Here is a 21,336-nt window from a genome sequence, read left to right on the forward strand (position 1 = left end):
TGGAGATATCACCTGGATGTTTTGGGAGATAAGAAAATTTACTCATATGGAGTATTTTTTTCTTTTCCTTGAAGCTGTCCTTTAGACGTAGATTCCCATTGTGTTGATGCTTTGAAAATCTCGTATTTATCAAATCTGATACATAGACATGCCAAAATCAAACAAACTGGCTAAATGGATCAATGATTTTTCACTATGTTCTTTATAAATGGAGAATTTCACAGAAATTAAGACAGATTTTTTTTTTAAATTATATATTTGTTAAATAGCTTATAGACTTTTATTTTGCCTTAGGGTGAGTGTGCATATATGTATGTGTGTGTAAGGAAAACACCATGATATTTCCTAGTTTGTACCTTTCAGTCTCTCTGTTCCACCTACATTACTCCTGTCCTAGTTTCAGTCCTACCATGGAGGTTCTGAGGCTTCCCACTGGCCTCTGCATCTGGAATTTACTTCAAGCAAACCCATACACTACAGCCAAATTCATTTTCCTGGAGTACATTTCCCTGGGGTATAGTGCTTTTTCTCTGACTACTCTTTGCCCAAAGAATAATATTTAAACTTCATAACTGACTTTCCAACTTCTCCATGACCTGGTTCCAGCTTTCCTTTCTAATACTATACTATTCTTCATCACATACCCTGTGTCCAGCAAAAACAAACACTCACTTTCTTTGCTCACCATTTCCCCTCTGTTTAGAATGTTCTTCCCCAATTCACAGCTGCAACTCTAAGTAATCTTAAAGACATTGTTGGAATACCACTTCTTCCGTAAAATGTTCTTTAATCTCTGACTGAATGCCACCTTTTAGTTCTTCTGAAATCCCATAATAGTTACCACCAATGGCATACACCTGTATCCATCTAGTCCTCTATTTATCCAATATTATCTAAGACAGGGAAATACTGGATTTGGTCTTTGATTCCCTGAGAGGAAGTCTGTATGGGAAATCAGACTTGTGTTTTTGCATTGTGTGGCTGAAGCATCTCCAGTACAATTTACCTTCCTTTTCTCTGAGTCCATGTTTAAATCATAATTAACTTTCCAGTTGGTCTGGTCATTGGTCTTTTGGTTTTTCAAGCTCCAGTAAGCTTGGTGTGTATATATATGCCAACTTCCTTGGACCTGACCATCTCTGCATCCAGGACCTTTCCAGCTGAGAACAGGCTTTGAGACACAATGATCCAACATAGCTCTCCTGTCCAGTGGAGGCTTCTTGGGAATCCAGCCAATTTATCTGACATCTCTGACCTTTGTGACCCTTATTATGTGTTCTTTCATTTTAGTAAACTCTGGTTTATTTGGTGTCAAGTATCACTTCATTCCTATGTGAGAGTTTCTTAAATATCTAAAGTATACTCTCTTTAAGGATAGAATCTGGGTCTACCTAGGACATATACCACTTTGGACAACAGATGTTCAGTATATATCTGTTGAAAAGATATACAAAACTGTGTATCATTTCCCCAATTTCTCTACTGTTCTTAGAGTAAGGAGAAAGATGGATAACCTAAACCAAATTGTTCATTATGAAGATACTCCACAAACGTGCAGGAAATACACCCCTCAATCCACTGCCTCCCTTGGAACACAGTCAATCCTCATCATATTTTCTGACCAATAATAATGCATGAAGGAGATCCAATGATTCTAATCATTTTAGTAGTAATTACCAGTTAATGCTACCATCCACGTATCTGTTCATTCATTTAGCAATCAATACTTGGGCGTATCATTTGTGTCAAGCACTGGGCAAGGTTCTGGGAACCCAACAATAAACTAAAACATAATTCCTGTTCTCAAGGAGCTTAGGTTCACTCGATTAGAAAGACTATGGACCAACAATATAATAGCAACCCAGTAGGCTGAATAATTGAAATATGTTAGAGATTTATACCAGGTTTTATAGAAGCATACGGGTGGGGGAAATTCAAGGGGAGGAAGGGTGGATGGCTCAGGAAAAACTTCCTGGTGGAGGTGATGCCCAGCTTTGGCCATAAAGGATGAGCAGGAGAAGAGGAAGTGTGAAGAGGTGATGAAAATGTGCGGAGCCTTGACACTTGTCAAGGTAACAGGACAAGGGCCCACAAAGCATGTCTAGACATGGAAATCACTGGACTTGCCAAATTTGCATCCATTTCCAGCCCTTTAGCTTGAGATTTGGATGCTCACGAGGCCTCAGAGCTGAAGCCTGTTAGTAGCTTCCCAAACTGTCTTTCACTGTATTGCTTTCTCTTTTAAGCTCACAGGAAACCTTGTGCCCATTGCATTCCTGAAATACGCCTCTTTGATGATCAGAAGCTCTCCTGTTAACTGCAAACATATGATGATTTCTAGCTTATTTTTCTAAAAGAAATTGTGCGCTTGAAACATGTATAACAAATAGTAAGATGTGATACTGGTAGAATATTTTTATTTCTTGAAAGTTTTCTTCTGTGTGATTTAATATGTATGAGAACCTTCAAATTCACAAGACCCAAATTATTTATAATGAGACTGATGCTAAGTCTAATGTGTCATGGCTAGTGTTTTATTTAGTGGTCTAAATGAAATAACCACTTTATTTTTACATTATTTTCAATTACAAGTGTATTTTGTTTTCACTCAGGTTTTCTAATAATTTTTACTCTATTAATTTTAATAAAATTACTCTAATTTTAATAGCAACTATTACTTATAGTGTAGGAAATGCTACCCAATGCACAGTTGATGCTTGATGATGATGATTATTATAAGACTACATGCTGTATAAAACCCTTATAATATTACCTGACACATTATGGGTACTATATCAGTGCTTATTAAATTTAGATCCAATTATCCTTAATTTGAATTATTCAGTTGTGGAATTTTGAAGTTGCAGGGAATGTCAGAAATAACCTGCTCCAAAGCAATCATTTCGTTCACGTGGAAACTGAAGCCCAGCAGACTTAAATCATTTTCTCAAGCCATTCTGCCATTTATTGTCGGTTCCGGCCTAGAGCCAAGGGTTTTGAACTCCTGGGTCACAACTACTCCTACCACACCCTGCTGTGAGATACTTGAAAGTAATTTGAAAAAAAATTTATGTGAACTACTGTGAACCAAATATATGCCTTAACAAATCAACTCTGCAGCAAGTAGGCTTTTAAAGAAACCTCAAATCATTTCAGAATTATATTCATTAGTTCATTCCTTCAGCGAAATGCACTAATTACTATGTACCAGGCATTAGAAGATCTAAAAACCTGCCATAATTTTTCCAGTGTTCATGAGAAGGGTAGAAAAATTATTATATTTTCTAACAAAAAAAAACTTAACTTCTTTTTTTCTCTTACTTAATGTGCCTTTAGTATAATTCTATGCAAAATATGGTAAGAGTCAGACAAATCTGTTTCTGAACTAGGAAAAATATGCTTCTTTCTTGGAATTCGTACTTACAGACTTTTAGAAACAAACTTAAGATGTTCACGTTAACCTAATGTCAGATTCAAATGAGAAATACTCCATGAAATTAAAATTCTTCTATTTTTTTCATACTCTCTGAGGTAGAAGCTATGCATGAGAGACTAAGCTGGGCGCCCTTTCATCGTTCTGCACTACGAGACCTTCAAGTGCTATGAAAGTCAGTTAACAACAAACACCTCAGCTTATCGACTCACCCTCTGAGGTAATTAGGGAACAGGTATATGCTGTGAAAGAAAAATATGCTCTTAGAAGCCAGCTTGCTAGTGATAGTGATTATTCTGAATTTCAGCACCTACTGTGCCTTTGTAAATATGGACCTGAAATGCTTTCAACAGTGACTTTCTAGTAACCTGAGAAATGGAATGGGAAAAATGCGGACTTCTGCATCATCGAAATGTCTGCAGGTAACATACTTTAAAGGATAATTGTTACCTGCAAAAGCATGATAGCAACCATCTTTATCTCTTCTCCACAAAAACTTCCTCACCTCAAAGATTTCTTTTTGCTTTTAACATTCTTTTTCACTTATTGCAGTTAAAAGCGTTGGTTAAAAAAAAAAAAGACTTCAGTAAGAATCCTTGGCTGTGTATCTTCTCCCTACCCCCACTTCTCTGGATAGTAATTGAATCAAGATATGTACTTTTTGGACTTTGAAGTTTATTTTTTCAAATATTTTCCATTTTCTTCCTTTTGATATCTCCAGTTCTTATTTCCTGTGTGTGTGTATGTGTGTGTGTGTGTGTATATACCCATGTGCACCTGTGTGAGCGTGTTTAGCAATTGAAGTGATTTCCATCATAAATGCACTGGGTATTGGCTCTAAGCATATTCTGATGCGTAGCCTCCACTGCAACATGATGTATGTCCTAGGTCTGCCAGGACAGTTAGAAGAACAAAATAAAAGTTGTCTGTAGTCCTTGAATGAAAACAAGATTCATCCCATCTCTAAGGTGAGCCCAGTAGGGATGCAATATACCAAAAAGGGTGATTTTATAAAGGGAAAACTACGCTGTCCATATTAAAATTGTGAAATAATAACAGGTGGGATATCTGTTTCCAACCAATGTCATAATATCTGGCTAAAAAGGAAAAAATGCAAGTAATCATTTGACCATTTCCTTTGAAGTGACTAGGTAATCTTTAATATTTATCTAAAACCCATTGTTTAGCTGTTGCTTTCATAGAAATGTTAAAACTGACACACTCTAATTTTTAGCCTCCTTTATAGTTTAGTAGCGATAAGATACAAGATATGCAGCTGCAAAGAGAAGTGTTCCATGGAAAAAATCAACAGCAGAAAATCTTTTACTAAAGAGTATAGAGCCTGCCATTCAAAGTACCATCATTCCATTGTTTTTAATGGCCAGACTTTCAGTGGCTCACTTTCTCCCCAAGCACTTGTTACTCTCCGAAATGATCTTGTCATTTATTGGTTTTATTGTCTAACTTCCCTCCTAGAACAAAACTTTCCTGAGAGCAGGAACCTTTTCTGTTTAGTTCATCACTACTTCCCAGAATTATGTGTGCAGAATATGGCACAGCGTGCACACATGAGAAAGATGGTCTGAATGACTGAGTGAATGAATGAAATATGACTTGTATCTAGGGATATTCAGTCTTCAAAAGTTTCTGTGTTCCCAGAAAATAGATATGTAAGTAGGTACTCCAAGCCTCTGCTTCATTCAGTACTCAAAAGAAAACAGCAAAAACAGCTGTGCAACCGTAGGGAGGCCACTCAGCCTCAGGACAGTTTTCTTATTTGTACAATAAGGGATGGGATTGGGTGATGGCCAAAGTCCCTTCTGACTCTACAGTTCCAAGACTCTGTGACTTGAGGGAAATGTAGAGATATTTCAGAGTCTTCAGGCTATAAAATGTCTCTTTCCACTCCTGGCAAATTTCAGAGTGGTCATCTCCAGCATGAAGACATAAATTATACGTCCTGGCCCTGCAACGCCAGTCCCAGCTTGGGAATGTGCCAGGGCTATGACAGGAAAACCTAAGACAATTGGAACTGCTGCTCTTACCATGTAAGGAACATGCCTCTGTGACCAAAATAGAGCTGAAGATAAGCTCTTCGCCCCACCACTTGTCACTGAGCAACTGTGGCTCTAGCCGGCTCATTCACATACCCACCACATTCCCCCACCACTCGTCGACACCCACTCTTGTTCGGTGCTACGGCTCTGGGTTTGGGAGTGCACACTCGGCTTCATTTGAAATACAGTACTTCAGAATTCCCTTCATTAAGCCCAACAGGGTTTTCTCTCCCCACCACCCCCAAAAGAAGGGGGGCAGGAAAGCAGACAGCAGGTTAATAACACTAAAGGAAGAACTACATTCAGATAAGAAGATTTTCCTGAGGAAATCAGCCAACCCTTTGCTCGTAAAGCCTTAATTCCTAGCACTTGGGAGAAGTCCCATGAGGGCAGACCAGGACGAGAAGCTGGGTCTCTGCCGGGCTACACTAGAGGCGACAAATGAGAATGACATGTTCCTTCCAGGCACAGGAGCTGGAGTTCAGCCCCTCTCCTGTCAGTGGGGTGGCTTGTGCAGTGCTCAGCAAAGCAACGCTACCTAGCGGCCGTGGGGCTTGGAACTCCCAAATTCATGCTGTTTTCCATTGTATCATGTTGCCATCTGCTTCATGTTAGAAGAACAATTATGTTCTAATTTATGGGATCTCTAAAGCTTACTCCTGGGGTGTCTGTTCAGACCATTTAGAAGCTTCTTGAGTAAACTTGGTAAAGCAGAGTCCTGCGAGTCTGTACTGACTTGAGCCCTCTGGTTCAGTGAAAGCCACAAGAGCATGGTGTTGTTTAACTTGCTCCTGTCTGCAGTGGAGAGTCAACGTGTTTCCCAGAAGAGCCTTAGCCTCCCTTGTACCAATAGTTTAAGTACCTCCAAGACTCTTAGATCAAGAATAGGACTAATATCTTCTACCATTCATGTTCAGTTTTTCCATCTGACTGGGGTTGCTTAGCCCCACATCATAATTGATCAAGACCCTGATAGTCTTATTCTGACACCATTTAAAAGATGTTCCCAGTGCTCCAGTGGTTCAAACAATTATTAGCATCGTTACAATAAGTGTGCTCTTTGCAAGCTGACTGTGAGAGTACCATGAGGTGACTTAATCAAGCCCCTGGCACGTGCCTCTTACCCCAACTTAGGCATCACAATAACACTGTGAAGAATGTATTATTAACTCCACTGTACCAGTGAGGAAGTTGAGGGACAAAGAACTTAAGTCATTTCCCAAGGTCATATAGTTAATGGCAGCTAAAATTCAAATTCTGAAACCTGGTCTTTTAAGCATATGTTATATTGCCTTTAAAATGTCGCCTTAAAAATTTTTGCATGCTTATTAAAATGATTCTTACTATATTTAGACTTCATACTTGTAACTGCATGGACAATGTCCCAAAAGCTGTTTGGGTAAAATTATTGTTTTGGAAGTACAATAGATTTGTTTTCATTGCAAAATCATTGGGGGATCTTATGAAAGTTGTCATTTTTCAGATAATGGAAATGCTCAAGATCAAATATTTATTATTCAACTTGTAGCTGTTTCCTTTAGACATGCATCCATACAAAACAGGATTATTTCTATGCCTGCCTGCCTGCCTCAGGAGGGCCCGTATTAATAGCCTACTCTCTTGGGTGTCCAGTGACATAGGATAAGTGCCCTTTGTAAAGACTGTAAGATGGAAGTTATGATTTCTAGGGATGAGGAAGGAAAGCCAAGCACATTTTTCTGGAAACAGAGAGCTCCCAAGGCAGGGTACTTGTCTACTCCAACCAGCAGCCCTCTTTCTGAGGCCCAGCCTGTCAGAACACTTCCTGGCCTGGAAAGGCAAGTGTAGCTCTAGACCATGCTGGGCTTGTCTAGAACAGTCTAGAAGGCCCTCCAACAACCTACAGTAGAGAGCTCTACAAATACCTCAGGCTGAGCCACATTCAGCCAGGAGTGCTAAAAAGACCGAAGGCTCCTTCACCCACCGTCAGCCCTCAGCAATGAGAAAAAAATGCGGCTCCCCGTTTTGACACAGTTCAGACTGCCCTTTTGTGACTAAAGTCCTTCTCAAAGCCACTCTCAGAATCATTGTAAACTCACGTCAACCGCATACGTTATTTTTAAAGGATAATAAGGAGTCCACAGTGTGATTTAGCCTAAGCTCAACAGCTCTCCAGGGCTGGTCCTGGGCCAGGTGCCTGACTGGACCAGCCCTGCAAGACATTACATGATCAGGGACAAAATTAGAGATGTGCAAGGAATGGGCACTCCTACCAAAGGGCAGGTGTCAGGGCCCCAAGTGGGAAGAGGCGAGGTAATTAGGGAAGGATAGTGCCCACCCGGGGACTACTCCATTTCCTGTCCCTAAGGGGTTCTTCACCAATCAGAGGAGAGAATTCTTTAACAACAGCTCCCCACCCCTTGGCCAGGAGCCACCAATGGCGTCCCTGGAAAATGTTTGCAGGCAGGTGGTGAGCCAAGCCAGGAAGGAAAACAACCACCCCAGGGAGAATGGGAGAACAGGAGCCCTGTGACGTGAACTCTGGGGCAGAATTCACCTGCTGTGCAAGGTAGGACCATTTCACTCTCAGTCAAGAACCTGCGGTGCTTCACGACACCTGCCTCGCAGGCTGGCAGCGCAAAGAGCCTCTGGTGTTTTGCCCACGGATATGGCCCTGCCTCAATGGAGATCACCTCGGGGATTACGGGCGCACCACGGGGCCATTTGCGGCAGTGTCTCTGGCCTCTGGCCTCTTCAAATGGAGGATATTTGCATCAGATAGGGATCAACAAATCAGAGACCCCCATGAGGCTCTGAGCTAATACCTACATCTCCAGATGAGCCACCTAAACTGAGCTGAAAGAACTGTGCTTATCTGAGCCACATTCATTCGTTCTTTATCTTACTGGTTATTAAAAATGTCAGGCTCGCTTTAGAAAAATGTGAAATATGGGAATACATGAGGAAGGAGATCCACTGTTCACTGTTCTTGACCTTTTGGTTTCTGGGGTTTTCTCTCCCGATAAATGTATATGGAGGGTTATTTATGAATATATACATTCTATACTGTTTTTATTTCCTTAAGGCAAAATCTCAGAAGTGAAATAAATAGGTAAAAGGGATGGACACTTTTAAGACTCCTGCCAATTTACAGCTTCATCGGAAAGCCCTCCAGGGAACAATTATGCTCCTCTCATAACCTGTGAAGATACTTGTAAAAGGGTGTCATGTTCGATGAATGTTGTGTCATGTTCGATGAATGTTTTTATCGGTAATAATAGAGGTAATAATCCTGACCTCCACTGCCAGGAAGTTCCTCCTGATATCTGCACTAAATCCCTTCTGCTGACTTAACTTCAAACCTGTTCCTTCTTGTCTTGTTCTCAGTGAAAGCAAAAACAGCTGCTTCCTATTGTGCCCCTGGCTGGCCTCCAGGAAGAGAACCAGTTGTCAAATCTTTCCTTGCCCTCTCGGTGTCCTCTGATGCTGGCTAAATAGAGCCTGAGTTGTTTGCTTAAGGCCAAATGTGACCCACAGAGCTTTTCTCCTGTTTAAGTTCTGTAGCCTCTATGTCTTGGACAGAGGTCTCTGATGAAGCCCTGACCAGAGATGAGTATAGAGATTACCTCACTCGCCCACAAGCAACATACTCCTATTTATACACTCAAGATTCAACATGGTACCACACTGGAGTGCTGATTCACGGCTTACTAAGTTGTATTTGGCCTTTACTGTAAATAAGCAAAAAGAAAAGAGTTTATATTGTTCATTTTGTAATCTCTTTGGGCTCTTCACCAAGAGAAAACTTTTCTTCTATAAATGGATCCCAGATTTAGGATCTCTTCAGGAATATGAGTATGGAGAAGAGAGGACGTGATTTTAATGATGCGTAAATCTAAAATGAGATGATTATGGCCAGTGTCTTGAAATCATCATCTAGGAGCCAGCCTTCGGCTTGTGATCGAATTTGCCTTTCTAATGATAACCTAATGAAAACAGGGCACTTACCAGGCACTCACCATATACTAGACACTGTGCTAGGCATTTTGCTTATGCTTATTTAATTTCTCACAGTAACTCTATAGAATGGGTACTATGTCCCATTTTTCAGAGGAGAAAAATGAGGTATTGAATGTACATGAGAATGGATCTTAAAACCTAATGCTTAGTTTAAAAAAAGTAAGAAGCAGAATGAGAAATACAGCACAATACCATTTATAAAAGTAAAAGGTGTGTATATAAAACAATAACGATTTTATGAGAGCATAGGTAAACAGAACAGCAAACATGTTAGAGTGGTTATTTACAGAGAAGAGAGTGGGAAATGAGAATGAAAGGAAATAAATAGGTAACAAGAGGGGCCTTGCCCACAGCAATAAGGACAATATGCCACAGACTGAGCAGTACCATGCCTCCACATTGCACCTGAGGTCCAACTGAAAACAAACATGTAACCCCCAAACTTCAAGCAGGGAGATGGTAATAAGTGGCTCCGGGTTACAGATCCAGAAAGCCGCACTCACCCAGCTGTCTCGCACCTGCCTCTGTGCAGCCCGGCTTAACTAGTCTGTGAATCTTTAGTTCTTGACAACATACCTGCCGCATAGCTAAACCTCTTTAGGCTTCAGCATTTTGCCTTCAGCAATTACACAGTTTATATCTGATCTGGAGGAAGGGTGGATTCACAGTATTTCTTATAGGCCAAACTTAAATGTGAGCTGAGCGGCCAGCTATTCGCGCATTTGTTCAAGTTTGTACTGAGTGTTTATTATGCGCGAAGCACCGGGCCAGGCAGAGGGCAGGGACGAATGAGCGAGAACTCTGGTATCAGTGAGCTCCCAGCTACTGGATCATTCTCCAACCACGGTCAGACACATCTTTCTCCTCCTGCTGTCCCGCTTCGTGGCTCCGCTGGCAGGGCGCAGATAGGTAGCTCGAACCTGCGCAGGAATTTCCACAGCACTAACCAGCGCGTCTTAAGACCATTGGACCGCCACAAAGAACTTGTGCTATTGTGGTGGAAAACACTCATTTCCATTACTGGGAACTGATTTTTCTTGTGGCTAATCTTTCAAAATGGGTTGACCAAGAAGAACAACAAATGCCAAAATCACCCTAGTAAGTGTGGCCAAATCTGCGTTGTTGACTCACGTGGTAACTTCTCTTCCTGAGCCGGGAGAATGTTTGAGAGACATATGAGGAAGGAGGTCGTTCTGTAAGGCAAGCTTGTGTGGCATGAGGCAGCCACAACCCCCCGGGGGTTCAGGCTTCCTTTATGCTTGGTTGGAGTTGCTTGACTTACCTCAATAGTTTTACAGGTGTCCTCCAGCTGGCTGATCACTCCCTGGACTCGATCATTGCTTCCCACAAGGACAGCGATGCCATCACTGAGCTCAGACTAATGAAGGGGAAAGGAATGCAAGATTTCAGGAGCTTTCTAGTCAGCACTGAGTGCGGATAAATCACAGTATTGTCCTCAGGGATTCCTAACCCAGAGCCCATTGAACCCCTTAGGAGTAACAGTGAGGCTTAGAAGGCCCGTCAACCTCCTGGTCTTGTAAATAAAATTCTGTATGGATGTGTATATAAGTGCATTTGTCTGGGAAGAGGTTTCGTAGTTGTCACCAAACTCTTAGTGGAGACTGTGACCCTGCTAAAAAGAATTGTGAACACCGAATCACAGACGATAGCTAGAGCATATTATGTACCTTCCATGTGTACCAGACTAACTCATTACAAACTTGAAGCTGGAACATCTGACTGGCTCTAGGGGAGAATTGTCAACTGGCAATTCCTCTCCTCTTTCCACTCAAAGGGCTTCCATTGTTTGTACTTAGCCCTTTCCAAGACTGGCTATGGACCACCAGGCAGCACTGAATGGGGTCTTAGGACACCTACCTGCTTGGTCCAACTCAGCCTTTAACTTCTTTATGATGTTGGGCAAATATGCCATCATTTTGGACCCTACTTTTCTCGAATATAAAGTGAGAAGACTGGACCAGAACTGTGGTTGGAAAACATTTTAAAGCTTCAGAACCCTTTCTTCAAAATGAAGCTAATAAGGAAACCCAAAGGAATTGCCTGAAGAGGAGCAGGGTGGAAGTCCTGCCAGTCTGTCCTTCTGTCCATCCCACGTGAGTTTCTAGGGCTCTGAGGGAAACAAGTACCATTCAGTTCTAACATGCTATGACTTGAGCGAAGTGGGTAGGTATGGAAGGGAAAAGGGGAAATAAATCATGAGCGGATTGAAAAATAAGTAAATGTTATAGATACCTCGCTAAATCCTGCTTCTTTGGCATCTAGTACTCACTGGTTTAGCTTTCCAATTTGATTCCCACTGTGATCCTCGCGGTAACACACTGACCAAATGTGGACTCTGTGGCTTCACAGAAAGCAGCTGAGATATGGAGCTGCTCCAGTTCTGGGGGCCGGGAGCGGCTGCATCTGTCCGAGCACACCACTGCATGTTTATTTGCATCAGATGGGCACGTTGCTACTTGCCAATGGATGAAACCTGGTTGGCAGGTCAGTGATAAGCTGGGGACAAACTATAGTTGGTCACAATGTGAGGGTTGAGGCTGAGGCCCTGGGATGGGGGCATGTGCCAAACTCAGAGGGGGCCTATCAGCAACTGGCCTTGGTGCAAAGGCTAGGAGGCCAGTTTAACTTAGCCTCGATGCGTAATACAATAGCAGTGGGGGAGAAACGGCCTGGGAGGGTGTGGCAAACAGAACCTTTTGTTAGCGAATGAAGAATTCCTGCGCCTGCAGTGGAAAGTTATCCTTTTCATATCTATAGTCTGAACTTCAAATGGCTCAAATCAGGTGCCCACACACGGCTTGTCTTCAGCAACCTCCAAGGTGCACAAGAAACAGTGACCCTTGCCCTCTGCGCACCTTCCCAACCCTTGGCACCCCTTTCTCTCTAGCAGTCCCCTTCCTCTCCAGGGAATCTAGCCAGTGGCCACGTGCTCACCAGCACATCGCCCCTTCCGCTCCTCCCTCTGTGCTGCTTGGCCTCAGGGCCATGTGGCTTGGTTGGTCCCCTTGAGCAAAGGGAGCCAATCACACAGGCACTTGGAAGGGGCTGCAAAAGAGGAGCCACAGGGGTCGGAGAGGCTCTGTTACCTTCTGCCTCTGGAACACGTGAGTTAGGGGTGCCACCTGGCAATCCTTGTGTGCCCCAAAGACCTTGCACAGAGAGCAGGTGGGCACTTCACAGTTCAGACAGTAGATGTTGATGCGTTCCTCTTCATGCTCCTCACACATGGGCTGGTCAGACTTCTTTTCTGGTCTGGGAGGAGGTAGGCAGATCAACATGTCAACTCCCAATGGGCCGAAGCAGAGAGGAGTGATGAGCATTGCTATTCCAGAAAATGCCCAGCATTGCTATTCCAGAAAACGCTACCCTTCCTGTGCTCAGAGCCCTCCAAATTCCGCTGCCCTGTGGTTAGCGGTGGTGTGCTGATAGATCTCTAACAACCAGCCCGGGGTGAGGGGGTAGGACTCAGACACTCTGATCTGTAGCATTTGACAATTTCTGTGGTGAGTGTCCCCATCGTGGCTGATTTCAAGTTACTGAAGGTTTAAAACACGTCTAGTGGAATTCCTGAAAGCTGAACACTGGGTTTTTGTGTTAGGAGTGTGCTTCAGCCCTGTCTCTACACACTCACAAGTCTCTTGAGGTACTTTCCAATTAAGTGTAAAGAAGGAGCCAAGTTGCTGGTAAACTAAATCTCAGGTTTCCCCCAGCTTTGCAGAGACGCTAGATCCCAACTCTGTAGGCTCTAGCAAACGCCCTTCCCGCCGAAAGGAGGAGGGGGGTGGGCTGGAGGAGCCCTCATCTCTGATTATGAGTCTAGGCGCTGCTGGGAAGCAGCTCTGTGTAAGAAGGAAAATGTCAGCATGTGATTCATTCATTTGTTTGGGTCTCTTTCTGCCGCTAAGAAAATTAAATGTAAATAACTTCCTGAGTGAGGACTTGACACTGATTAAGAGTGGTTAGTAAGTGCTCGGTGAAGGTAACAGTACTTTAAGCAATAAGAAAAATGCAAAATGCTGTTCTGGGACGTGGTGGTAACCTTGGAAGAAAGGATCTCACAGATAATCCCCAAGACTCAGTTTTCCCGTACAGTTCAGCACCAGCCAAAACTTTTCGGAACTGCAACAGGTAATAATGGGGAGTTAGATTTGTGTGTGTTAGTGAGATGATAACCAAGTGATGGGAATTGAACGCATGAATTGGGAGTGACAAGTCCTTGCTTTTTAAGAATAACCTGTTAGTTGTAGAATCACCTGGAGCAGCCCAAGTTCACAGCGCATTGCTATTAAATGGTAGGGCCCGGTACCTTCAGCGAGGCTTACGTATTATGATCAAGACCAAAATTATGCCAGTCGTGGTGTTCTAGGCCCTCTCTGGAGAGCATGGTGAGAGATGTGGGTGTAGCCTACTTCTGCAAAAACCTGGAATTCTTCCATATCCTAGCTAAAGAGCGAGGTTGTAAATAGTTTTCAGAGGTACCTGAAAAATATAAATACAAATCTATAACCTTTCCTCACATTCCCAAACACATAGTTATTTAAAAGATTTGGGACTGAATTTTGCTATTGTTTTCAAGATCCGCTTTTTAAAAAACTGCAGGTTTTAATGGGCCATGAAATCGATTATTATGGGCCATGATATCAATTTCAGGGTCATGACCAGCACTGTTAAAATCAAAATAAAATAGAACAGTAAATACTGTGAACTACATGTAGTAAGAATAAGTAATGATAGCCGAGTCTTCTGTTTCTGGTGTACATAGATGTGTACGTAGGTACATACGTGTGTGTGTGCACGTACCTAAGCACATTGGAAACAAAAGTATGTATTTCATATCTATTTGTCTCTATATCTACCCACGTATGTAACGGTCAGCGTATCACAGTGTAAAATGTGCTTCTGCTGTGAGACAGGAATACAATGGTTGGGAAACCATTGCTATTGATGTGGTACCATGTAGCCGCAACCCCAGAACTCAGAGAAAGGCGGAGAATATACTGATTTACATCTATAAATCACTAGGTAGGAGTCAAGTCAAGAGATTGGGCTGTTGGGAGAAGCCCTGGGTCTGGTAAGGAAATTGTATGGGCTTCCAGCTTCAAGATTTCAGAATCTGGTTTTTGTAAAAGCAATTTTTCTCCAGTATTATAGCAATATGTTTTCCATAAAGTCTGTGGCCTCCTGACTTGAATTTCTGCTATATTCTTGGAAGTCAACTGAGAAAAGTAAACTCTGCCTGGTCTGTTTCCTCCACCAAAATGTGAGTTCCACGAGGGCAGGTTTGTCTTCTTTTTTTGCCCAGAACAATGCCTGCACAGAATGCGTACTCAGTAAATATTTATTGAATGAATGAGAAAGGAAAGAGAATCTGCCAGATTAATGGACAGTACTCCTTGTGCTCTAATGTAAAACCACTCACCTGGGTAAGGCATATGAAATATGGGGAAAACCCAGGGTCACTTGGCATTCATGAGCCCCGAAGGAAGGGGCCAGACAAAATTCTGAAGACTCCATTTATAAGTGACAAAGCCCTCTGGGGGTTATCTAGAGACTAGGAGTGGTGGTTTGCTCTTTGCTTGGTCAAAGGCTTCTCCACCTCCAATATCTTCCCTACCATGTATCTCTGTCTCGTGATAATAAATGTCGAGTACGTGTCTGGAGCACATTTACTGGAAAATGGCACAGGTGATGCTTCAGTGGCTGATCTCCCTGCAGCATTTCCTGAGGGCAGCCTGTGGCCCACGTGCTATTCTGATGTCAACAGCTCTGACCAGAGACCACATCTACGATATATATAGTGCAATTATATACAGAGTATACAGAAACACTAAAAATGTGTCAATAGCCGTAAGGCTGTATGTTTAGTCTTGATTGTGATTATTTTTCCATAATGTGATACAGGCTGAGAACTACTGCCCATGTTCCTTACCAGATTTTTCTTGTTTACGTAGCAACACAGGCCCAGAGACATCCCCCACTTATAAGTGGGTATATAATAGAAACCTTTAGACGGCTTAAAACATATAACAGACTTGGGTCAAACGTGGCATAAATATGATGTAAATGCACTTTCATGAGGTGAGAGGGTCTGAGCTCGCAGCTGGGGCTCAGGGCTCAGCTCCAGAGGCGGGCAGTGGCCCCTCGCCATTCAGTGCCGGCCAGCCTCAAGGAGTCTGTAGCCTCTCTGGCCTCAGGTTGCTGGGACCATCGTGGAGCTTCCCGAAGGGTGGGCATCTGGTCTTGGCGAGGCATGGCAGGCGGTGCCCTCAGAGTCAAACTGATCTCCAGGTTTAATTCCAGCTCCGCTTCCCCATGTGGCGGCTGTGTGGCCTCGGGCAAGTTACTTAACCTGTTTCAGATTCCGCCTCCTTTCGTATCTGAAAATTGGCCTGAGGGTCTTCTAATTAAATATGGCAGAGTGAACCTATGCCTCTTTTGTGTTTCCTGTGGAAATCCCACTAAAATGAGAGCGACAAAATCTTAAAAATCACATTCTAGTCGAAATCAATAAGGACAAAAAACAAGCAAGATGACAGCAGATGAGATATGTCGACCAAATGTTGGCAGTTGAGAACATCTGTATGAAAGGAAGTAACCTTCTGGAGTTGCATCTTATCTCTGCTAAGGGCCTGCAGGGGAGAAGCCTGCACGAAGCAAGCTGACCTGAGCTGCGGAACCCGGGAAAGGCTCTGGGACTTCGGAAGCCAGGTACTCTGAAGGCAGGCGTGTGTGGGAAGCTGCAAAGTGGAGCACTTTCTGCATATTTTGGGAGATTACTTGAGGATGTTCTCCACAAAAACAGCAGAATAAACCAGCAAAAGAAACATAGGTTCTAGGAAACAAGGATTCAACCCAGGGAAGGGTACAAGTAGGCAAGGCCCAGCCATGGGAGGACACTGTCCTGATCATGTGCAGTGAAAAGTCGATAGAGAATGTCTAAATCAAAAGATCAAGAAATGGGGGTGCCTGGGTGGCACAGCGGTTAAGCACCTGCCTTCGGCTCAGGGCGTGATCCCGGCGTTACGGGATCAAGCCCCACATCAGGCTCTTCCGCTATGAGCCTGCTTCTTTCTCTCCCACTCCCCCTGCTTGTGTTCCCTCTCTCGCTGGCTGTCTCTATCTCTGTCAAATAAATAAATAAAATCTTTAAAAAAAAAATCAAGAAATGGGTGTATAGTTGTAGGATACAGATGTCACTGGGTGATAAGAGAAAAACTACTAAAACAAGTGGTTGGCTCTGGGGAGTGAGACTTGGGGGTGGAGAGAGAGTGGGGTGAGAGTGGAGGCCTCCCTAGAGGTCTTGTACTATTTCAGTGTTTAAATTATGTATATGAGTTAGCTTCAGTGAAATATTCAGAAATTTTAACAAGGTAATAATAATAATCACAATCTCACAACATTGTTGTGAGAATTAGAGAATTATACACGATTCATGTGTAAAGTTGAAGTACTCAGCACGTATTAGTTTTACTTACTATAAATTAATTATTATAACTTTCATGATTAATACTAGTGAAATAAATTCCTGTTCTTGTCACCTCCCAAACTGTGGCTGGTTCCTGCAGAAGTCTAGGTAAGAAGGCCAGGTGTTGTCAAGATCTACAATCTCCAGTCTTTCTGTGGGAGGTCAGAGTTGACCAGCCCCTCTCCTTTGTGTCCCCACCCCAATTACTGTGAGCCAGAGACGGGTTCATCTCACTCTGTATAGCCAAGGTTATTCTAAGGTTGCCTAATGGACTCTGCGGCTCAGACTTCTGGGCTGGCAAGGCTGCCCGCCTCCAGGGAACACCTGGGTTTATGCCCAAACAGAAACACCTGGGCCCTCTTTGCAACTTGTAGTTTTACCACCGAGTAAAAATGTCCCAAAGGCAGGTCTCAAGTTCAAGAAATAACAGCGTAAGTAGAACTTGATAATCAGAAAAACACCACTAGCGCACGCAGTTATGAGCGTCATGGTTGGACATTCGGTTCGTTACTTTTATACAGTTTGTTCACCTGGGCACTTTTTTGGCAAATGCACGTGTAGACTTTATGGTTAAAGTAAGGATGTATCTTGTGGTTTTGCTAATGCTACAAGTTTAAATATTTCTTCTGCTCTGCATTTCATAACATTAATGCTGTTATTTCCCATATTTCAAGCTCTCACTGTAGCAAGTAGCAAAATGCAATAGAACATGGAAGAAGCTTTGTGGTGTTGCTTCGTCAGTGGGCGCTTACAAAGTAACCATTCTGTGCAAGACACTGTACTAGGCACTGAATCAGCTGTTATATATAAACACCATTAATAATTGTCTGGGTTATTAATTGACTGGTTATTTTTTTTAAGAGACAGTGCGTGTGTTTGCATTTTAAATAACGTAACACAATCAGATCCGATCTGTGAAGCAACAGCAGCAACAATAGCACTTTCCTTCTTCTCCAGAGACTCTGGAAGCAATGGAAATAGCTGACTCCATGTCTCTGCAATATGTCATCAGCAATTACTCTTCTTCCCCAATTTCATCTAGATTCTGGCACTATCTAATTTAGCTTGAATCTTAAGCAGAAACTAATAGCCATAATGATTATAATAATTATATGTTAGATTTATAGAACAGCTTTCCTTCTAAGAGTGCAAGGTTCTTAGAGCCCTGCAGATGTTCCATAAATACATGTCTCCTAATAAGAATCACAATGAGTTCATTTCCAGATGGTCTCAATATTGCTATCAAGCTTTGTGGACCCGACTGACCTGCGTACAATTGAAAAAGGGCTCTTCACACCGTGCCTTCTAGGAATGAACTCCTGCAGCGTTGTCTCTAGGAAAGGAACTCTATAGCCAATGTGATTTGATGAGGAAGAAGCTTTTGTTTGTTTTTTAAATGAATGGATGCATCTACTGAGTATCTACCAACAGGTGAATGCTAAGAAACTAGAGAGGCAAATACACTCTAGACACTAGAGAAGCATAACCTGAATGCCATCCCCCCCACCCATGTCTCTAAACTTTAACTTGCTAAAGGACAGGACTGTGCATTGCTTTGCAACTTCCCAGAGTCCGTACCATAACTAACAATGTTAGAGAACTTTGTTTTTATTGTGATCATCTAGACAATTTTCAGATGAGACTGTCTAAACTAGGACCTGGACTATTTTGGAAAATGCCATTTCTATTTGTTTTCCTTGAGGTTTTGTACTATAAATTTTCTGCTGTGTAGACTCTGGAGCTACAAAGGACCTGTGAAGTGCAGAGACGTCTCAAACATACGTCATACAAGGCTTGGGTGGGCCGCAGTACGCCTCTTTCAGTATTACCGAATGGCTTAGTGTTAGTGAATTACTTCATTCTTAAATCGATACGAAGGCCTCGGGCACCAGCTGCCTCCTCCTTCCATGCGCAATTCTCACATTGGGAAGGACTCTCTTGGAAAAAGATTTTCTGAGAAAACAATGTCTGTGATTGGCAAACAAGCATTTGGTGTATTGATCCGTTAGAACAAACAAACAAATAGACAACGACAAGCTTCAAATGGGGTTGACACACGGAGGAACCATACCTGGTGGACTCCTGCTTGTAGATGTCAATGATATTTTCCACCAGTAGGTTCCTCTGAAGGCCATATATCCCATGTCTGTCCAGAACCACTTCGTGTCTACAGGACGGGCAGCGAAACCGGCCCCCTGATGCCACGGTGGTACCCCCTCTTGTGGGCAAATACGGGTTAGAGGCCTGTTCTTGCCAAGCGAGAAAAGAGGAATTGAGTAATGCCACACGTAGTTTTTCTGAGACTTCTTTTCACTCTGTTACTACGAACGACATCAACTTCTACTTTAAGCTGGCCATGAGATAATCCCTTAGGGCCTCCTCAGCAAGTGGTCCTAAAACACAGGGCCAGCACTTACCCACAGTCAATGGCCACGTACCACGTTCAGCATGAGGCACTTTCCATCCAGTGTTTTCATAACCAAAACTTCCGGCCAGAAACTCCAACATTAACACCTTGGGCAGCAATTCATTTACGATTTTGAAACAGATTCAATGTTTTGAGGTTTTTTTTTTTTTTAAACAAAGATGATTCTTAGCATTTAAGTAAAACTAGATTTGGGAGTAAGGAGGAGGCAGACAGCAAAGCACAAAGGAAATCATTTAAAAAAATGTTTTTCTTAAAACGAATGCTGCCTTAAAAAGTTTTCTAAAAGAATTTGCCTAAAAGTTAAGCACTTGATTCTGAGAAAAGAGACTCTTTTTACCCCCCTAAATTCCAAACAAACCTACCTGGAAAATATCACTGGCACATTTCCTACACAGGTTATGCTGACACGGGAGAATAACCACGGGTTTCGTGAACATCTCTAAGCAGATAGGACAGATGAGTTGCTTCTCCAAGTTATCCATGGTCTGCTGCTCTTTGGAAAAAGACTTATAATTCAAAGATGCGCTCATCTCCTAGCCGTCCCTCTGTGCACTGCCAGGGAAAGGGTGCTCCGAATGGTTTCTGCAAGTGTTTCCTGGAAATAATTCCAAGGATTGGGTGATCAAGTGTCCTTTATGGTTTTCTCAGTGGCAGACATTGTTTCAGGCCCAGGTTCAGAGGAGGTGTCGGACCTGTTTTTAGCAGCGGGGGGTCACGTGACAGTGGGCTGACTTGTCCATATAAGCCAGTGACAGGAGGATGGATTCTGACAGGTGACAGAGGACAGAAGCCAACATTCCTGCCCCAGGGAGTGAAGAGAGTGGGTGGGAAGAAGGATTACAAACCCCATTTAGACAGGGTGGTGAGGAGAGGGAGGTCGAAGCTGACTGTTGTCAACAACAAATGCAAATGTGCATGCCTAGTCACTGAGCCACGCCCTCTGTGAACACTCAGTAAGACCGAGGTGACGGCTTGCTCCAGGACTGGGGAGAATGCGGTCCAAGAGTCTAACTGTATAACAAATGCTATTTCTGCCTTGAGAGCTCAGGAAGCGAGTCACCAAGAGTAGCACGATCATACTGTCTTAAATGAAAACACACAAAACATGTCTCGAAATTCATTCTCCTGGCTTTACAAAGGCAATCATCTAAAGACATGCTAAATGTTGATTTTTTTTTTCATCTTTGTGAGAGTTGTGGTCCGGGAAAAATTCTGATTTAAAAACTGAATTCAATCCTTTTCACCATGAAAGTATCTATGAAAAAAAATCCAAACACCAGTCGATGTCCCATTTTTTTAAAGTTGTGAATAAAATTCTGGTAAGTTCTTTTTTCTTCCGCTTTGGTCTCCTTCCTCCCTAAACCCCTCTTTCATCCTGTATGCCTACAACCCCCTCCTGACACACACCAAAAACACAAAGAAAACTTGACAATCTTTATAATTTAAATTTAGTTTGCAGCAATAATCAATAATGAGGTAGTAACTGGCATGTGGGGTAGGAGACCCATTATTTCATCTTTCCATAAAGCAGGGAACAGATACCAGTGCTGCTGCCAACTGAAGTAAAAATAGAGTCCTGCTTCCATACCTGGATTTTCTCTGGTCTGAAATCCCTCCTACACCTCTTTGCATTGGCCTCCTCCTCCAAGTTGGTTTTTTAAATGACAGTCTTCCTGGTCATTTCTGATGTTCTTGGTGTGCTCTTGAGTCATAAATAGTGATCATGATGTTTGCCAGGATTTTGTGAAAGAACTGTTTCATCAATATATAATTATTTAAAAATTAAAAATCAGGGGCTCCTGGGTGGCATAGCAGTTAAGCGTCTGCCTTCGGCTCAGGGCGTGATCCCGGCGTTACGGGATCGAGCCCCACATCAGGCTCTTCCGCTATGAGCCTGCTTCTTTCTCTCCCACTCCCCCTGCTTGTGTTCCCA

At 42.8% G+C, this 21,336-nt stretch overlaps 1 protein-coding gene across 6 annotated transcripts in view; it reads right to left on the reverse strand.

Annotated features, from left to right (window-relative positions):
- The window catches only part of TRIM55 (tripartite motif containing 55), a 43,189-nt gene extending 23,092 nt beyond the window's left edge, over positions 1 to 20,097 (reverse strand). For 5 of the 6 annotated variants that reach the window (XM_045789009.2, XM_045789008.2, XM_087864856.1 and 2 more), the window contains exons 1-4: positions 19,766 to 20,097; positions 19,047 to 19,219; positions 12,597 to 12,762; positions 10,772 to 10,867 (exon numbers count right to left, since the gene is read on the reverse strand). In XM_045789009.2, the coding sequence (XP_045644965.2) occupies positions 10,772 to 10,867; positions 12,597 to 12,762; positions 19,047 to 19,219; positions 19,766 to 19,933 (603 nt within the window). In that variant the 5' untranslated portion in view covers positions 19,934 to 20,097. The remainder of the gene's footprint in view (positions 1 to 10,771; positions 10,868 to 12,596; positions 12,763 to 19,046; positions 19,220 to 19,765) is intronic. The other variant, XM_045789007.2, reaches the window with a different exon arrangement.
- Between the last annotated feature and the right edge of the window lie 1,239 nt (positions 20,098 to 21,336).

This window comes from Ursus americanus, chromosome 9 (genome assembly GCF_024610735.1).
Source record: "Ursus americanus isolate L20-20 chromosome 9, mUrsAme1.1.p, whole genome shotgun sequence".
Lineage (NCBI taxonomy): Eukaryota > Metazoa > Chordata > Mammalia > Carnivora > Ursidae > Ursus > Ursus americanus.